The sequence below is a fragment of the Phascolarctos cinereus genome, unplaced genomic scaffold (assembly GCF_003287225.1).
Source record: "Phascolarctos cinereus isolate Bilbo 61053 unplaced genomic scaffold, phaCin_HiC Scaffold_726;HRSCAF=1367, whole genome shotgun sequence".
In the NCBI taxonomy this organism is placed as follows: domain Eukaryota; kingdom Metazoa; phylum Chordata; class Mammalia; order Diprotodontia; family Phascolarctidae; genus Phascolarctos; species Phascolarctos cinereus.
This window is the reverse complement of record NW_027556098.1, coordinates 267,019,618-267,038,448: the sequence shown is the minus strand read 5'-3', so window position 1 is coordinate 267,038,448 and position 18,831 is coordinate 267,019,618. Positions and strand designations below refer to the sequence as shown.

The 18,831-nt window shown below is 39.7% G+C and overlaps 1 protein-coding gene across 5 annotated transcripts in view; it reads left to right on the top strand.

Moving 5' to 3' along the window:
- NTM (neurotrimin) overlaps positions 1 to 15,380 on the top strand; it is a 1,253,923-nt gene extending 1,238,543 nt beyond the window's left edge. For 3 of the 5 annotated variants that reach the window (XM_020963803.2, XM_020963806.2, XM_020963804.2), the window contains 2 exons: positions 5,340 to 5,372; positions 14,029 to 15,380. In XM_020963803.2, the coding sequence (XP_020819462.1) occupies positions 5,340 to 5,372; positions 14,029 to 14,129 (134 nt within the window). In that variant the 3' untranslated portion in view covers positions 14,130 to 15,380. The remainder of the gene's footprint in view (positions 1 to 5,339; positions 5,373 to 14,028) is intronic. The other 2 variants (XM_078147097.1, XM_078147098.1) reach the window with 2 other exon arrangements.
- Positions 15,381 to 18,831: the final 3,451 nt, after the last annotated feature.

The window sequence follows — 18,831 nt, the reverse complement described above, 5'->3', positions numbered from 1 at the left end:
CCATAGCCTGGGATCCCCATATGTAAGATTGCATGGAGGATGATGGAAGATCATCGAAGGGATTTACAGGGAGCTTGGTGGGAATCCCAGGGAAGCTCCATTTCCAGGCTTATTTATTTATTTGTTTATTTATTGCTTGGTGCCAGCACAGCCACAGGAAGGGGAACAGGGAAAGGAAGAAATAGCCTTCTCTTCTCAGGTCCAAAGAAAATGAACTTGAGGGAAAAGGGAGGAATAAGTGTGAAACAGTAGGGGATAGTGAGGCACTTGACAGTTCTGAAATAGAGAACTAAGCAATTGCTGGACAGGAGACTGCTGACAGCAGCTCACCAACAGGGTCAGAAATGCAATGTATGTGGAAGAGTCCAAAAATTCCACAAGGATTCTTGACCTCAGACAAACACATCAGCCTCAGTAGTTTGTTCATGCCCAGATTCTCCAAGGGAAGGCTAGAAAAAAAAATCATTACTCAATTGAATTAAAAAAAAAATGCCCACCTCTAAAGCAATAAGATTCAGGCATTGTGGTTTGTCTTTATTCCCCTTCTCTCAAGATGTCAGCTGAGAGGTAAGGTTCCCCTCCTCCTGAGGTTTTAAGGGGTATATTAACTCATTTTATCACCTCCTTCCCCCCCGTCCTTTTCTTTCCACTTTCCTTGCATGACTCTTGCATCTCTCTTCCCCTCCTGTCTCTCTTTTAAGTCCTGCTTGAACTCCTTCTTGGCCCCATAATCTCTGATGGTAGGTGATCATTAACCTCAACTACACAGTGGCTCTACAATGAACACAGAGGGAGAATATGATGTGATGAAAAGAGTGTGAGGTTTGTGTGTGTGTGTGTGTGTGTGTGTGTGTGTATGTTTATGTGTGTTTATGTGAATGCATGTTAAATTCTCTGTTGAAGGAGATGGCACTGATGGCAAAGGCCATGAAGAAAGACTGCTTTATAAGGGAATGAAGCAGAGAGAATCTGGTCCCCTTTTCCAACTTGCTCATTTACTCACACTTTTTTCTTGGTGGGAAAACAAAATAAACCAAATTAAAAGCCCAGCTTCCCAAGTGACTTACAGGCCAGAGGGATCAAGGAGAAAAAAAAAAGAAGAATCAGAGGAAGAAATTAGATAGAAGAAAAATCATGATAGAAAGACAGGGAGATTGATATAATGTAGAGAGTCAGGGTCGGGGTAGATCTTTGTATATATTGCAGTCATGTGTAGACTGGTGCACAGATGGAAAGATGAAATGGAAAGAGAAAAGATGAAAAAGTAAAATTTATGGAAGAGAGGCTTTCAAGGGGCAAAGATTATATATAGAATTATGTTGTTGTTGTTTGTCCTTCATTCTTGAAGAGCATTGTGACATCAGGAAGATGATGCCACGACTTGCAAATGAAGTGGATTTAAGTGAAGGAGGGCTGTGCAAGGTCACCAGCCTTACTTTCTCCTGTGGAGCCATCTGGGTCCAGTGGTGAGATACAGATCAGGATGACTGGAGATGGCCCTGGATAGAATTATGTAGAATAAAGTCAAAGAGATGAACCAGTCAAGCAAATGGATACTGCTAGTGTTGCTCTTGTAGAGGTTTGGGGTTTGCCCAAGGTAAATAAGTTAATTCTGGACACATAGGTTACTCCCTAAGCTCATGATCTGGAGGTTTTGAAAGTTCCTTTAAAGTTCATTGTTTCTAGAAAGATAATATTCAGATCCAGTGTGGCCTCAGCCATACTGAAGGAGTATTTTCTGTCAAAGCTGTCTCAAAATAAAACATTATATAGTGGGCCCTGGGATTGGAGTGGGAGGACCTTGTTTCTGTTCTTGACCCTACCACTGACTTACTAACTGGGTGAATGTGGGTAAATTATTTAACTTGGCCTCAGTTGCCTTGTTTGTATAAATGAGGGAAGTGGATAAGCTAAATCTCAGTATCTCTTTTAGCAACAAAGTTCTATTATCTTTTAAATATTCTTTTCCCCTTTCCACCTCCAAAATCCTTCCTGTGAATTGGGGAATGGTAATAATAAGAATCCATGGGCTCTAGAAATAAGACTGGAAGGAGGTTGAAAAGAACTCTTATTTCTATTAGCATTCTAAAGTTTACAAAGGGCTTTTAACATGACAACTCTGTGAGACAGGTAGCACAAGTACTATTTTCCACATTTTACAGATGAGGAAAATTGGATTTCAGAGAGGTTAAATTGACTTATTCATGATCACACTACTTGCTCCTAAGTAGCAGAACCTGGATGTGAATCCAAATCATTCAGTACTCTTTCCTCTTTAACAAGGTTGGCTTTTTTGTTTTGTGTTTCTGTTTTGTGACTTGGCTTTTCTTCTGGGCCATGAGGCTCCATCAAGAGAGGGATAACAACATTATATTACACTTTAAGGCTTGCAAAAAACTTTATATACATTTTCTTGTTTGATCCTTTCAACAACCCTGTGGGATAAATACTACAGGTAATATTCTCCCCACTTGAAAATGAGGAAAGTGAGTCACAGGAATGTTTAAGTGATTTGCTTATGTGTACACAACTAGGAAATGAGGTATTATTTGTAAGTGCTTAGCACAGTGCCTGGTACTTGGTAGGTACTTAATAATGTCTTCCTTTTCCTTTCTATCTTGCAACCAGCTCTACCTGTCTGCAAGTCCAGCACTCCCACTACATCCTATTTTCCAACCAGCTTTCTATGTTGTGGAATTTGCCCTATTAATGTAGTTGTGTTTATTGGTTGTTTTTGGTAGGCTTGAAATACGCTAGAGAATCATGGTTTTCTTCAAGGATACATACCTTCAAATTATGCTCATTTCATTTGGGAAGTATGACATAGATTTATTGAATATGGATCAGAGAGGCTCCCAGAAGACATAGCTTTGTATGTGAAACTCCAGGTGGTTTTACAGCTCAGTGCCCTAGTGAAACTAGGTACTCTTGACAAGAGTTCAGTTCCTCAGCTTCTCATTCTTCACTGTCCCTTATACAAATACAACAGATTGTGAGGCACACATTCACATTTAATATTTGGTGGTGCAAGATTTCTTGAGCATTAGGTAAGAAATTCTGAAGTAGGGTCATTTACCACTGAGCTCCTCTAGCAGGTAAGTTTTCTGGGGTCCTCAGTAGTCATTCACCATTACAATGCCTTGTCTCCAAGGCATTAAGTCAGCTTTGATGGTATCAGCAGGCAGGGAAAGGTCTCCTGATTAATGCCTGTGAGTCTTGTGGTGACCATCAAACCAGTCTATTAGAGAATCTGGAACCAGAGTAAACTCTGCATGTCTCATGGACACAATTACAGCAGGGAGTTATTATCAGGGCCTCCCCATGGAGGAGTGAGGAGAGTTAATAGGATCCAGCACTCTAGCAGTTAGCATTTCTTTGGCACATGTATTAACATTACACAAGTTGGTTCTTCTCCTGGAGGTTTGGATATCTTGACATGAAGTAAGATTTTGGGGCTTTTCATTTCTGCAACCATCCTTGAGCTAAACTATGAATTGGACATGACCTTCCATGATTAGAAAGGGAAATAGAGATCCCTTTGTGAAAGCATTTTGGCCATCCAATTCAGCAGTATCCTCTAGGAGAATTTTATTTTGGGATTTTGTGTGTGTGTGTGTGTGTGTGTGTGTGTGTGTGTGTGTGTGTGTGTGTGTGTGTTTGCCTGTGTCTTCCTCCCAACTCCCAGCTTGGCTTCAGCCTGTAGTTAATGAGAAGGCTACAATTATAATTCATTCACATTCTTGGCAAGAGAATGCTTGTTTGAACTGCCAGCCTCAAGTCTCCTTAGTAGCCAAAATGTCATTCATAGGCTTTGTAGATGACCAGAGCTGGCTCAGAAGCCTCCAAAGATCCTCACATTTCTGGAGGCTTAGGCATTCCAACATAACTTGGGATAATATTATATAGTTTTTGGTAACCATCATTTATTAGTCCTCTTAGCTTATAGAGTTTTATAACTATAGACTTAACTATAGCATGAGGACATTAAGTTATGAGGAAGAATTTTCTGGCAGCAGTTTAATTTTTTCCTGAAGAAAACTCTTTTTAGTTGATGGAGTTATGATATTGTTACTTAAACTAGCCCAAGTACAGTTGGAGGGAAAGTCAGAGACAAAAATAATTAATGTTTTCCCCAGTCTCCATAGACACTAAAGAATTTTACCTTTCTCTCAAGTGGTCTCTCAAGCTAGATCTTTAAAAAAAAATACCTGACTAAGAAGAGTCCAAATTTCTCCTAAGTCTTTTCCCCAATATCACTGTACTTCTTGAATCTGTAATACAGTATTAACTTTGTTGTGCTTTTTTTGTTTTGTTTTGCTTTGTTTTGTTTTTGTTTTTAAATGCTTTTGTTGATCAAGAGCTAGAAGGGTCCTTAGAGGCCAGCAAATCCAAATCCCTCCTTTTTCAAATGAGGAATGGAAGCAGGGAGGCTAACTTACCCAGGAATCACAAAGCTTGTGAGCCTGAGGCAGAATTCAAACCCAGGCTTTTCTGCCTCTGATTCCAACATTCCCTCCTCTATGCCACCTACCTATGGTGCCTCTTATGGGCACAATCACTATTACAGTGGAAATAAGCAGAGGGAAAACTGTCTCCTAAACATTCATGTCATATTTCCAACATGATCAAAAAAAGAAACTCTTCTGCCTTACCATACGCTCACTCCCCTCCGCCCACACACTCACTCCAAAAAAATCTCTATTTACCCTGTGTCCTAAGGATTAGGAGATTCATTTCTATAAGCTTCTATTTTTCTGCTTGCCATTATCAGCCTCAAAATCATAGGGTTACAAGTGTACTGTGACAGGGCGTCTTTAGGCCAGCAGATAGTTCTGCAGGTACTTACCCTACTGAAGCCATTGGTTATGCAACCACCCTGGCTCTCCTAACAAATTATCTCTGGATCAAAAAGGTTCTTCACAGCTTAACCCAATAGCCTTTGCATCTCCAAAGCATTCCCTCTGTATATTCCCAGTAACAACTCACTATTTCCCACTAATATTCATTAAAGGAAGAGTGTCACACATGTTAGGTTCCTATCATTAACCCACTACAAAGAGAAGCTATAAGGCTAAGACTTGTATTCACAGTAGTCTAATGTGAAAGTTCTTTCATCTAACATCACTTGCCCATTCCCCCAAGCATCTGGCTACCCCAAAAAAACCTGAGGAGAGTGTGCAAAAGATCTATGTTGTTAATCATTCATTATCTGTGCATTTGAGGCAAGAAAGAGAGAAATGAAGACTGGTCTAACTTAGGAAAGCTTTTCCCCAAAGAACTCATCTGAAGACAAAATGATCTCTTTCTACTATAACAGTGGATTGTTTTTACTTTTTTAGAAGAGAAAACTACAGCCATGACACCTTGGAAAGGTTAGTATGCTTCTTTCTTAGGCAGCCATTGCCTCGGGATAAGGGGTTATGGGAAATCTCTTCAACTATCTCCAACCTCTTCTCTGCACAACTTCCTTTCTTCTGCTCTGTGCCTGAGCTAATCCTGGAAGTCAGCCTGATAGAAACACTTTCCTAGAAGCTAGACTTTTCATGCACTCATATAGACTAATCCTCTTGTAGACATCTGGATTCCTTGTTCCTCAAGAATGCCTTTCTCCAACTCCATGACTGGCGTCAGTTTTCTCACAGGAGCCTAACTGATCTTGCTGTACTAATGTCATCCTATCTGTTCCCAGAGCACCTTCCTATCTGATCTACCTACCAGATCTCCCTCTTTTCTTAATCCTGAGTGCTTTGGAGCAAAACTCTCAAACTTGCCCTTGCATGCTGCTTCTCAGTGATTCCTTTTCTTTTTCCTCTTTCTTTTCACATCTAAGGATAGTGGGGAGGGAGGGTGATATGTGGATGGGGATAAAAAAGAGGGAGTTTCTTATGAGTTACTTGGCTAAAACATCTTTTTTAAGGTCCTTATAATTACCAGATATTCCTGTTGGCTACTGATGTTCATAATCATTGTAAAGAACTCTGACTGGTCTGGTAATGAAAATCTGTGGGGTGCTACACTTAACATAATATTAGCCACAATTATAGTCATGCTGGACAGGAGGCAAGGTTGGATGAAGAATCATGGCCTCCTGCTACTGGGCAGATCAAATGCCTCATCAGTCGCATCCAGCTGAAGATATGTGAGGCTTCTAGAACCATAATATTATTGAGCAGGGTTTGACTCCTTGGTGAATATAGGCCTTGGGAAAATGCCATACATTTTGCAAGTCAAGCAAGAAAGAATTTAGGTGAGTCATGTTCTCACGGTACAAAACTACTAGGTAGATTCAAGGTGACTATTGCTCCCCTCTTGTTTCTGTCCCTACCCCCAACATGTTGTTTCTGAAAATGTAAGAAAGACTCAAAGGAAACTTAGTATGTGCCAGTTTGCCTTCTGGAAGGATCCTACCTTTTGCCATCTGGCTGTATGTGGAATGCTATGTGTTTGGAGCACTTTGTTATAAGGCCTTGGGTTGGTACAAAGTCAATCTCTTGGGACTGCCCTACATCTGCAAGGGCAGTGGCTCCTATATGAATACCCAAGGAGAAGAGTAAAGAGGGAGGGGCATCCATTTTTCTCAAGAATATCTTAACTCTATCATCTCAAAAAGGTTTGAGCTGATATTCCAGCTGCCATTAGAGACTATTCCAGCTTGAGATGAATAGAACTCTGTGGCAATTCCTCCTCATGGAACTATCCAAGGTACCAGCCAAGTATGCTGGAATTTGGCTTCCTTGTCTTTAGTCTGATTATTTTCAAAGATAAAATTTGATGGTGCTAACTCCAGTCATTGATTTCTTTGATAATGGCCACAGAAATAAAAGATGGAACAGACTGCCAACCTCTTCATATTCTTTTTTATCTTATTTTCTGAACACCCAGGTATCCACCATCTTCTAGTGTACTTGTTCCTTTATTGCTTGTTCCATGAAGTCTGGGCCCTGTGCCTGTTAGAGAACAATGGGAGAGTTTGCAAAATATATTGGAAATGCTTTCAAGAAAATATATGGAATGACTTCATCCAAAAAGAGAAAGGTCTATCACAGACTCATGTTTTTAGAGTTGCAAGAGATCCAATGTCCATGTGAACATGAATTCTTTCTATAACATTCCTAACTAGAAAGCACTCAGTCTCTGCTTGAAGGATGGCCAGTGATGGAAAACTCAATGACTAAGGAAATAGTTCCTTCTTTCTTTTAGACAACCCTAACTCTTATGAAGTTTTCTTTATGTAGAGATGATCTCTGCCTCTCTGTCACTTCTCCCCATTATTCCTGGTCCTTTTCTCTGGGACCAAATAAAATGAATCTAATTCTTCTTTCATATGATGGTTCTTCAGATACTTGGAAGACAATGACCATCTCCACCCCAACTTCACCTTCTGTTCTACATGTTAATCATGACCCTTCTATGTGCTTTTATCTAGTGCTTTTCTTCAACTACAGATAAATGAAAAAGTTGGAGTAGGGGTGAGTATATTGATGGCCCAGGATAACTGTAGTTCAGGGAAATTAGTATAGAAATGAAGAATTTTAAAGGGATTTGGAGAAAGTTATTATTTTTCTTCTTCATAATACCGATTTTTCCCCCTTTATGACAGTTTAAAAAAAACATGACAGGTCAATATTCTTTCCTGCAGACTCTTTGTGGCACATCCCAGTGGGGAGTGGAGCCATAAAGAGCATTGATAGACATAATAATGAAAGAGAACATAGAAGTGAAACAGCAGCCCAGAGTGCACACCTGGCAACCCTCCACTGGGCCATTGTATGCCTTTGGTGGGGGACATTTACCAGCCTAAGAACTGACTCCCACAGTGTTAGACTCCCTGGCCTGAAAACATGGTTTTCAGCCCTACTTTATATGATAACCAAGCTGCTCTCTTCTGTGTTGCACAAGCAGTTGGAGGATTTCCCCAAAGAGGGTTTCATCAGACTGGCCAATCCTCTATGACGATCAAAGGGGCAAGAGGAAGAGGCAGTATCCAGAGCACTGGGAGTTATCATTTGTTCTCTTCTCATTTTATAGATTTCCTTATGTCCATTCATTGTAAGGGCTGTCACTGACAAGGGCCAAAAGGCATAAGCTTCACCTCAAAGCTGATTTTGTGCATAAGTGGATACATATATCTGCATGTGTGTTTGTGTTGTATGTGTGTGTGTGTGTGTGTGTGTGTATGTGTGAGAGAGAGACAGAGAGAGAGACAGAGAGACAGAGAAAGGTACAGAAAGAAAGGTATTGTTGACAGAAGCTTGTCCCTACCAATGGCATGACTTTCCAAATATGCATTTGTGGGAATTTCACTTTTATTTTGAAGGTTTTCATTTTGTTTTTCTTTTTGGTCTATGAGTTTATAGGTGTGGTGAACTACCAGAGAGGAAACTCTCTACCAATATAGCTCAGCAATTCAATCCATGAAGCCATTCTGCTCTGTAGTATTTAAAACCTAACTTGTCCAGTGTACACAGAATAATGGTAGACTTGATCAATAGCTTTTGTCAAAAGCAGACATGGAATCCATACGCCCATATATTCCAAGTTCATATGGACTCAGAAATGGTTTTCCACCTCAGGCCTGAGCAAGGAACATGGGGGTGAATCCAAAGACCTTCATGATGTCATTTAACTAGAAAAAATAAACCAATCCTAAAGAGGGGGTCTTCCATAGGATCCATAAATAACTAGTATGTAGAATCAGAGGCTATTAGTTCTAGAAAAGAGCCAGAGGTCATCATCCGATCTGTACCTGAGGAGCAATCCCTTCCACAACAATCCCTGACATGCGGGCATCTAGCTTCCAACTGAAGATCGTTGGTTATCGGGAGCTCTCTAGTCCTCCTAAGGAAGCCCATTCTACTAGGAAATTGTTTCCTCCCTTCTATTGACTTTAGATCTTCATTATTCCTAGTTCTGCATACATACTCTGGCAAACAAAATGAGTTTATTCCTTCTTAAACATGACAGTCTTTAAAATGCTTAAAGACAGTTATCATGCACCCTCTAAGTCTCCTCTTTTCTAGACTAAACACTGACAGTTTTTTTTCAGCTGAGTTACAAATGACACAGTTGCTGGTCCTCTCACCATCCTGTTGCCCTCTTCTGGATACAATCCAGCTTGTCAGAATCTTTCTTAAAATCTCTCTCAGAGTACCATAGTGCTATCACCTTCCTTGTTACAGGCACTGTGCTTCTATTAATGAAGCCTCCAATTGAATTAGATTTTGACTGCCATGTCACATAGTTGTCTCATGGTAAAGTTACAGTTTTAAATAAAACTCCTGGATCTTTTTTTTTTGATGAACTGTTGTATAGAAATTTTGTCTCTACCATGTGCAGTTATTTTTTTAAAATATAACTGTAAGACATTACATTTATCCATACTAAATTTAATGTTAGTAGATTTGATCCATTAAATAGTGTCCAGATATTTTAGAATTGTGGCTCTGTCATTCAACAGATTAGTTATTTCTCCAGTTTTTTGTCATCCACAGATTTCATAGGTATGCCAGATATATCTTCATCCTAGTCAATGACAAGAAGAAGGCCATGGAGATGTTCTACTAGATATCTCTCTAGGTTACATTAAACACCACTGTTTAGTGCTAGATTTTTAACAATTTCAGAATTCTCTTATGTGTATATGTGTATTTGTACACATTTATATGTGTATATATGCATGTGTGTATATATCTTGCCCATAAAATACAGTGAGAGATTTTTGTCGAATACTTTCCTGAAATCTAGATATTGTTCTGCCAGTGCCCTGATCTGTTGTCCAGTTGTTTCAGTCATGTCTGACTCTTCATGACCCCATTTGGGGTTTTCTTGACAAAGTTACTAGATGGTTTGCCATTTCCTTCTCTAGCTCATTTTATAGATGAGGAAACTGATACAGAGTTAAGTGAATTGCCAAGTGTCACATAGGCAGTGAGTGTCTGAGGCCAGATGTGAACCCAAGTCTTCCTGACTCTGTTGGTGCTTTATCTGTTTCACTTCCTAGTTGCCCCATCCTCTGATCTACCAGTCTAGTAACTGTTAAAAATGTGTTTATTCTAATATGGCCTGTTTTTGAAGGACCCCCGTTGTCTCCTATTGATCATTGCTTCCCTTTTTGAGTGGTCAGAAGCCAATCCTTTAATATATTCTAAGATTTTGGTAGGAATTTTTCAGGTTTACTAGTTAAGCATATGAATAATCCATTTTATAACTCTCTCTCTCTCTCTCTCTCTCTCTCTCTCTCTCTCTCTCTCTGTCTCTCTCTCTGAAAATTAGCACATTTTCCCATCTTCTGGTAATTGGAACACTTTTTTAAAACATTTTTTTTCATTTAACATGAACTTCAGTTCCCTGTTAAAACACTTTTTTGCCATCTTTTCTGATCAGAAGATCAGTCTCTTTGGTAAAGAACAAAAAAAAAAACAAAATAAGAATGGAACAGTTGTACCTTCTCTCTATTATGTATCATCATCATCCTATCCACTCCAAGCAGTGGTCATATCTGAGAAATTCACATATGGAAGGGAGCTTAAATGCTATATAGTCCTATCTCTAACTGTACAAGAATTCCCTCTATATCCCTGGAAAGTTAGATCCTTTTTTTTCCCTTTGCCTCCACCTGAGTTTACTAAAATAACAACAACAGGAGCAACCCTTTTGTTCCTTGTGTTTAGCATTAATTTTAAATCTTAGATGATTCTAGTCTTTAGCTGTACCTAAAGATTACAGAACAGTGATACTGTTTTGAAATTCTTCATCCCTTGGCTTCCCTACCTTTCATATTCTGTAAATCTTTTTTAAACCGTAAAGCTCTTTAGATAGCTTCCACTTTCCTTCTTCATTTGAATCATTTGCATCACTGGTGATTTGTTCTTGAGAAAATACCATCCATCTTAAGCCAACATTTTTTTTTGTAGAATTTTAGGGTCTAGGATATTAATTACCATTTCCCTGAATTCTTTGAAATCCATTCTCTGCAAAGGATTGTATCCCAGTGTTCCAATTATAAGATGACTTAGTCAACTTTTTCTCAAGATTTCCATCACCTATACTTCATCAAATAGTTCCTTTTTGTTTGTAGGAATCACATCCTAAGTAGTAATTCTCTTAGTTTCTTGCTCTACCTGTTTGAGAATAAAATTATTGACAATTCAAAAATGTGTCATTTGTTCTGCTTTGATCAGAAAAAGAACTTTGGTTTATGTCTAATAGTTGAAGTCTATACATACTCTTATTAGACTAGTTTTCTAAACATGCAGAATTCATAAAACTTTACTTCAGGGTCTAATTTCTAGGCATTCTTTTCTGAGTTTGTAAAATGTAACTTATTTTGGTGGAATACAGTTGCCTCAGAGCTACAATGGATATGTGCTACACTTTACAACAATCTGGTATGTGATAATACAAACTTACTTTACAAAGATGCAAGAAGATGTATACAGTTATGTTATAGAAGTTCTAAAAGGTTCATGGCAGGACTTCTTAAAATATAAGTCTCTGGGTCATTCAAGCATTAAGAGCCACCATCAATTGAGGATTAATCAAAACTGGTGAGCACTACATCACCAAAACTACATTTAAGTAAATTGGGGTTTGATTTCTGGGCAATGTTTCCAGAAAATATCTGTGGCCATGTGGCAAATGATGTCTTAGTGTTAGCTTCAGGTCTTGCTTCTGATACATAAAAGCTAGGCGATCATGAGCAAGTCACTTAATAATTTTTTAAGACTATACATTACTGAAGAATTGTTCATCTTTTTTTTGTCTTTCTTTTTTTTCTTCTTTTTTTGATGAGGCAGTTGGGGTGAAGTGACTTGTCCAGAGTCACACAGCTAGTAAGTGTTATGTGTTTGAGGCCGGATTTGAACTCAGGTCCTCCTGACTCCAGGGCCAGGGCTCTATCCACTGCACCACCCAGCTGCTGCTGAGTCTTTTCCAAAGTGGTAGTTCCCCAAAGCACTGAAACCACAGGTCCACACAAAGTCAGTTGCCTACTGGGGCAATATGCCCCTATACCAATAGGGATTTTGTGAAGAATGCTTCATGCTGTCCTTTCTGCAGAATGGAGAACCAAAGAAGGTGCCAAAAGGAGAGGCAGATGTGTTGTGATGGAAAGAATGGATTTCCATTAGATTGTAAGCTCCTTGAGGACAGGGGCTATCTTTTGCCTCTTTTTGTGAACCTAGCACTTAGCACAGTGCTTGGCACCATAGTAGGTACTTAATAAATATTTACTAATTGATTAATTGATTGATTTGTGGTCAGTTCAACCACTTAATAACAAAGTCAATCTAGGTAAATCACTTAACCACACTGGGCCTTAATATTTTCATCTGTAAAATGAGAATAATGATTTTTTTTCTTTACTACCTATCACACATTGATACTGTGATCATCAAATGGGATTATTATTATTATTATATGTTGATTTCAACAGAAAGACTCTCCTATTGCTATGTCCTTGGTTCCTGGACTATCCCAAATAAAACTCTGGAGTAGTGCAAGGCTGGTATTCCTTGTTGGGTATGGAGTTTCCCTAAAGGATTGAATGTTTATATAATGATTAAGGTTGGAAGTGAGAGCCACTGGTCCATAGCTTGAAAAATCTGCAAGCTTAGTCACTCAAATATGCAGCTTGATCCTGCTCTGGCTAACACTGACCAAAGCACATGCCCCAGTAGGGCTCTCATCCTCTATATTCCTTTGATATCTTACCTGATCACTAGCTTGGTCTTTGGTTCTTGCTTTTGGGAGATTTCAGTTTATTCTGATATAATAGGGAATACTGATCTAATAGGGAGTACCCTGTCTGAACAAGTTACTCTGGTTCACTGAGTATCACATTATGTGAGTACCTAGACTCTCAGACTGATGTAGATGTATGGGAGTCCTAAATGTTCCTAAGTATCCTTAGTACAATGGGGTAAGTAGTTGGCAAGTTTGTTTCTGAGTGGCTGGGGTATGTGTGTGAAGTAGACAGGTGGAAGAAAGAATCAGGTGAACTTAAGTTCTACACCGTCAGTCCCTTTCCCTCCCTCACTTGACATGCTCTCAATGGGGTGTCTGTGGGGTCGAAGCCTGTTTTCATCTTAGGAATTGAAAGTAGGAACTTGGTCCTCTCCAGTGCTGAACCTAAATTATAGTACCAGGTGTTTGTTTTGTTTTTTAATTCCTTGTTTCAAATATATCTTGGGTGGTTATTTCAATGTGTAGCAAGAGTATGGACTGTTCTGCTGACTTGGGCCCATTTATTCTCTATATGGGTTAGCCCTTGCCTTCCTGTCAGCATTGTTGTCTCCAGATGGAGAAGCAGCCAAATGTTCCTGGTGGAGCACTCGTGGTCTGAGAAGGTGATTGACAGTGTGCCCTCAGAGCAGACTGTGGCAGCAGCAACAGCAGGAAGACAGATTGGCTTTTCCGTAGGTCTTTATCTAGACAACAGTTGGACAGCTGGATGGTTAAGTGAACATTTAAGATGGCCTGAGTTATCAAAAATGATGAGAACAGTGATGGGGCCATGTGTGGGCTCTGATGTTTATCATTATTTGTTCTGGAATGTTCTGAAACATAGATTTAAAAGTAATCTAGTTCTTTTTTCACTAGATATGCCATACTAAGACTTTAGCAACCACAATGTTCTAATACTAATTTCCCTAAACCTCACACCTTTAGCTTTCAGTGACAGCATTTCTCGGGAGCAATGCATGTTAGCACAACCAAATTTGACATAGCTTCCTCATCTGGAAACTGAGGTTTGGGGAAGATTAGATGATCTTTAAGGTCCTTCTCAGGTCTAAACCCTACAATCCTAAGAATTGCAATTCCAATTCAGGCAGCACCTATAACCCACAGGACAGTAGGACTCATGGAAAGTTTGTCTCAGAAGCTGTGCTAGAGCAATACGGGTCATGGGTAACTCCAAAGGTCATTTGATGTTCAAGCATGAGCTCCCAACTCAGGTTTGGGTCTACGATGGCATTTCCTTCTCGGTTTAAATTAGGCTTCTAAAAACACTCTATGTTCTTCCCACAGCCCCTGGCGCAGTCAGCGAAGTGAACAATGGGACATCAAGGAGAGCTGGTTGCATTTGGCTCTTACCCCTTCTCATCTTGCATCTGTTGCTTAAATTTTGATGTGAGTGTCACTTCCCCACTGGGGAGCAGCCTCCACCACCTGCAACCACCAACTCAACAGCAGCAAAAAGAGCATACAAGTTTTTTTTCTTTTAAGAATTAAATGAAATTAAGATAAACCAAGCCTAATGTGATAAAAAAGAAATCTAAGGGAAAGGGCAACTGGGGATGGGGAGGGAAGGAAATTGCCTTGGAGATATTTAGGCACAACTGCTTCTTTTCTTTAGCCCCAAATTATGAGCGCACACCCAGCTTTGGACCCACCTGCACGCTGCATTGTGTGGCCTCTTTGTTTCCATGGTGGGCAAAGGTCAGCTGCTCTTCCTATTCTGATGTCCCCCATCCGCCACAGAAGACTTCTGAGTTGGCTACCCTAAACTCTACTGATAGATCCAGATGTGCAGACCCAGATGTTCCCATGGAGGACTTCTTCACAGACATTACGTGTGATGAAAAAGCAAAAGAAAAAAAAATCCACAAAACAACCCATTGACAACAATGATCCCGCAAAACACAACAACAAGAAATATATTGTTACATGTTTTTCATTTTACTACATGGACATCATGGATAATAAGGGATTCTGATTCATTATTAATTTTATTAATTATATTTTCTGATATGAACCTAGAACTGTTAGTGCAAAAACAAAAGAAAACTTTACAAAAACATGCAAAAAGAGGTGAAAGAGAAAGTATGTTTATTAAACATTAAAGATTAATAGTGTTCTTAACTAGGTTTACAAGTGGTGGAGCATAGCACCGGGCATTAGCCAACTGGTGAGGATTCTGCACGCCCACCAAAAAGTGATTTAACCAACATCTCTACCAGCGCTACAGATTTCTCATCCTTACTTCGGCGTTTAACGCATACAGTAACTATGCTATCTACAAACTGTTTAGAAATGGAAAGAGTGATCTCCATTGTATGATGAGTTGGTCAGCTATGCTTCTTTTAATGATACATATATATGCATTTATATTACACATATATATGCATATATATTCACACACTTTTTGTTATTAGAGTGCTAGTCATTTTCTTTCTCTGCAGGGTCCTTTCTCAGACATTACTGCATGCTGTATATGGCGTTAGCTGTGTGTTGGTCTTCTAAGAGATGATAGAGTTTACTGGTAATTGTGTAATCAACTCCTGCCTTTTTTATTTTCTTGGGTTATATACATGTCAGAGACATTTATAGAAAGTAAAAAAAAAAGCAAACAAATGAAAAAGAAAACTAACCAGATGCAGCATCTCTTTCTGGGTATGAGTCTGTGAGTTGAAAGCCATCACAGGTGGCATGCTTCCCATTACCCCCCAGGGTACTGACAAGAACCAACCGATGGGACAAAAAGAGAGAGATAGAGAAAGAAAAAAAAGTAACCACTTGCTTTAGCCCTGTGTGGAAATGAATCTGTTACACCCTTATGGCCACTGGAGAATTTAAACTCTCTTGGTTCATTTAATTTAATTTTTATTTCCTTTTTTTGTGGATGAAATGGAAGAAAATGACATTTTTAGGTCACCTTTTTTCTGGGAGCTTGGAAAGCAGAGAGACCTCTGGGAGGGGTCCTGGATGTGATGAGGGAAAGTGGGATTCAGGGCTGGGGGAGGGGGGGTTGTCTCTGACTTGACATTAAAAAGTGTTCCATGTCCCTCTTCAGCTTTCTGTGGTACCTCTTTCTAAAGCTGGGGGAGGGAATCTCAGGGGGTGAAACAAGTTGTAAGATGGACAAGGGAGGGGACTGGCATGGATGCTGGCTTATCTAGCATCTTCATAGGTGGGCTTAAAAAGCTTTGGCATGAGACTTCACTGACAAGAGTGCCAGGAAAGAAACTTGGTAGAGACTCGGTAAGTTGTGGGATTTATGGGTCTTTTGGTGGTCTTGATGTGAAAAGGCCGCATAAGCAGTGAGGTAGATGATATGTAGCATCTTCCAGGGTCTCTCTAAGCAACATCCCTGGAGAAGAGACCCCAATATCATAGTTTAAGCCAAAGGTGCAGGACAGTGACCAGGGCCACAATGTCTTGGTGTTGGCAGAAAGGAAGCACACCGTGGCTATCAAAACAACAAAAGCTTCAAATTGGGCTCCTTTCTTTATGTTCCCTTCATCCACCACTCTAGAGCAGCAGCCTCCAAAGCAGAGGCCTCCCACCTCCTTGGGTATGGATAGTCAATTGGAGAGTAGATAGATTGATTCTATCCCATCCTCTTATAGCCAATCATGTGACTTGTCTCTAGTAACACCACCCTCTCCCCTCCCCCCTTTACTAGATCCCTCTTCCCTGTACATATACAGAAGCTATCCATTGGCCGCATGGTTTTGCAAAGTCCAAACCACTCCACTTCTGAGGCCAATGCAGAGGATTACAACAATCACCACTACTACTCCCTCTGCCACTACACACACACACATACATACATACATACACACACAGACACACACCCTGGCTTCTGTGGCAAACAAAATTCCTTCAGTCACAATTTCTTATGCTTTGTGGCTATAGCAGGCATCCCTGGAAAGGTTCTCATGACCAGGAAGTGTCCTCCTTTCATTCTGATGGTATATAATGAGTCTTGAAGGATGAGGAGCATTAATGGGTTGCAATCTGCATGGTGGATCTCAATATTTTATCTTTTACTCAAAATTCATCCCTTAGGTTTATTTATTACTCTTTTATTATTGATAGCACCACCAACATTCTAGCCACCCAGCTTCACCACCTCAAGTCATTCTGGACTCCTTATACTTCCTTGCCCTATATAGCTAATAAATTGTCATCTTATCAATTATATTTTTGTAATATCTCTGAAATGTGATCCTTTCTCTCCAGTCACATATAGCTTTACCTATATATATATATATATATATATATATATATATATATATATATATATGCATTGTTGTAACAGTCTCCCTGCCTGGAATCTGTCCCTTCTCCAATCCATCCTCTATACAAGTGGCAAACTGATATTCCTAAATAGAAGGAATGTCACTTCCCTACATAATAATCACCAGTGGCTGCCTATTGATTCTTGTACCAAATATTATTTCATTTTGATCTTGTTATTTTTAACATGTTTTGTGTTGTACTTATTTATTAGGTATAAAATCAGTCAGGCAGTAAGTTAACAAGCACATATTATATTCACATTTTGTTCCAGGCACTGTGCTAAGTGCTGGGGATCCAAAGAAAACCCAAAACATATTTCCTGCCCTCAAGCTGCTCACAGTCTACTGAGGGAGACAACATGCAAAAAAAAATATACATACATATATATATATATATATATATATATATATATATATATATATATATATGTACACCTAGAATATATACAGTGTAAATAGAAGTTAATTTCAGAGGGTAAGCACTAAAAGTGGAGGTGGGGTGGAATGAGAAGAAGCGAGGAATGGCCTGGAAAAAAGCCCCTTCCAAAAAGTGAGATTTGAGCTAAGTCTAACCAGGTAATCCAGGAAGTAGAGCTAAGAAGGAAGAGCATTCCAGTCCTGGGGGGCAGACAGTAGAGATGAGAGGTGGAATGCTGAAATGTAAAGGGGAATGAAGTTTAAAAAAAATGCAAGGTTAAAAAAGGGCTAGGTTGTGACTTTAAAAGCCAAATGGAGGATTTTATATTTGATTTGAGAGGTAATAGGGAGCCACTGGAGTTGAGTGAATAGGGGAGCAACAAGGTCAAGCCGGTGCTTAGGAGAATCTCTTTGGCAAAGCAGTGGAGTCAGGTCTAGAGAGAGGTAAGAACTGAGGAAAGGAGACCAATGAGAAGATTATTGTAATAGCCCAGGCATGACATTATGAGGGCTTGCACCAAGATGGCAACTGTATGAGAGATGGCAGGAGCAATCATACTTGACAATTGATCGAATATATTGGGTAAATGTGAAGAGTGGAAGATAGCACAGAGATTACAAGCCTGGATGACTGGAAGGGTGGTGATGCCCTCAGCACTAATAGTGATGTTGGGAAGATGGGAGAGTTTATAGGGGAAGATAAGTAAGTTCTATTTTGGGTGTCTAGGGGACATTAAGATTGAGAATTCCAAGAAGTAATACAAGTTTGGAGGTAGGAAAGAGCTTAGGGATGGATATATAGATCTGGGAGTCACCTGCTTAAAGATGACAGCTGAATCCACAGGAGCTGATGGATGATCACTAAGTGAGATAATACTGCAAGGACTGCAGATTAAGAACTTTTGGCATAGAGGGCCCAGGGCAGAGCTGTGGGGGACACACAGAGTTGGTGGATATGGGGGTGTTCTGGATGAAAGTCCAGCAAAGGAGAGTGAGAAAGAGCGGGCAGTCAAATAGAAGGGGAACAAGAAAAGAGCAGTGGCTTCTGATCCTCCTATTACCTGTCTTACCAGTCTTTATAAATAAGAAAATAAACATATGGGGGATTCTCTCTCTCTCTCTCTCTCTCTCTCTCTTCTCTCTCTCTCTCTCTTCTCTCTCTCTCTCTCTCTCTCTCTTTTTTTTTTTTTCTCTCTTTCTCTCTCCCCTTCCCTCCCCTGAAATGGGTGTGAATTGTTTTAAATGGAGACCTTTCTTTTAGAGGGTCCCTTTTTTTACACCTCGTCCCATTACCAATCCCCAGAAAGCATCTTTTCTTACTCATACAAGGGGTAAAGCTTCATTCTATTCATTTTTTTTCCTCCCCAGTCCCAAACGAAAAGGGAAGGGA